The 1326-nt window shown below is 48.9% G+C and overlaps 1 protein-coding gene across 1 annotated transcript in view; it reads right to left on the bottom strand.

The window, feature by feature from the left end:
- The window catches only part of LOC109470055 (spermatogenesis-associated protein 5-like), a 28765-nt gene extending 27954 nt beyond the window's left edge, over window positions 1-811 (bottom strand). Inside the window, 1 exon segment of the mRNA XM_019768832.1 lies at window positions 503-811. Within this exon segment, the coding sequence (XP_019624391.1) occupies window positions 503-707 (205 nt within the window). The 5' untranslated portion in view covers window positions 708-811.
- Window positions 812-1326: the final 515 nt, after the last annotated feature.

Consider the following 1326-nt stretch of genomic DNA (forward strand, 5'->3'; position numbering starts at 1 on the left):
CGTGATTGCGAGGTCAACATCAACCTCCGTGAGCTGAGCGGCTTGTGCGTCAGCCATGTTGATGATTTATCGCGGAAAGACTGACTACGGCTATATCATGTGCGCTTTAGCGTTCGGTTCGCCGTCGGACATGTTGATGATAAGGCGTTCGGACGTTCGAACGGACGCTAACGTCGCCGTTCGGACGTCGAACGGCCCTTACCTAATATGTACATACCCCAAAAAGGGCTTAGACGAGTAGGACCAATCAGCGCGCTCGTTCAAAATCTGAACGAATATTCAGACTCCAGACGCTACATATGTGTGCAAGTCCAGACCCAGTTATAGAGTTTGCGAATATACTACTGGGGATGGTACCCAGGCTAATAGAACCGGGTACTGGATGACCCAAAAGTCTCTGCTGGTATGGTATTTAAAGGCCTCTGAAAAAAAGACAGGATGATCCTGTCAATATTCCAAACACAGGTTATTGCCATTTCCTTTGTTTTCTCGTTGTACATACCTTTGTGACTGTACACCACGGCTCTCAGATATCCATCCTCGCCGACATACCCTAACCCTGCGCCACTCACTCTCGGGTCCAAGTCGGTCTCATCCGCCGGGCTGACCGGGACGTCCCGCCGGACCAGGTCAGTCCTGCTGACCAGGCAGCCGCTGGGGGAACACTTGACCCAGTCTGACTTTGTTCCTCTGACCTTCTTGGACATTCTGGAAACAGGCGTCAGGTAAAAATGTAACGTTACCTCACTAAAGCCGTAACCAAACTTTATCACATGTGCACACAGATCTGTCTAACCACATGCCACACTGATCGCTTCTGCTTCCGGGTCAGAGTTCGAGGTGCTGTTCGGTTTACGGAAAAGGCTGGGTGCCAGGCCTGGACCGGCTAGTCAGCTGGAACGTCAGGCTTCACAGATCCCCCCATAATTAATTGTCTTCGTCAGAAGGACTATGAAATTGTCTCGCCGGAGTGTAGGGAACTGCGGATTTTGCGTTATAACTCTGGAAGGCATGATTCGACGTCCATGATTTTTGGCAGGCAGATTACCGCTGTTGAGGCCAAAGTCAAGTACAAGTTTCGGCTTCGTGGGGGGTCCGTGCGTCACGTTAGTGCACCTTTTGTGTTTGTGGCTTGTTAGCAAAATAACTCAAGTATTTGTAAAATGTTGATTATAATTCTTGGTGTGGTGCTTACTGTTGTCAGGACCAAGGTTAAGTTCGTTACTGAGCTTCGTGGGGGGTTTCGTTGTGACTACAGGGGGCATTTTGTTAATTTTTCATGTGAGCAGGATAACTTTTGTATGTGTGGATGGAAGTTAATGAAAT

This window comes from Branchiostoma belcheri, unplaced genomic scaffold, assembly GCF_001625305.1.
Source record: "Branchiostoma belcheri isolate BF01 breed outbred unplaced genomic scaffold, Haploidv18h27 scaffold218, whole genome shotgun sequence".
Taxonomy (NCBI): domain Eukaryota; kingdom Metazoa; phylum Chordata; class Leptocardii; order Amphioxiformes; family Branchiostomatidae; genus Branchiostoma; species Branchiostoma belcheri.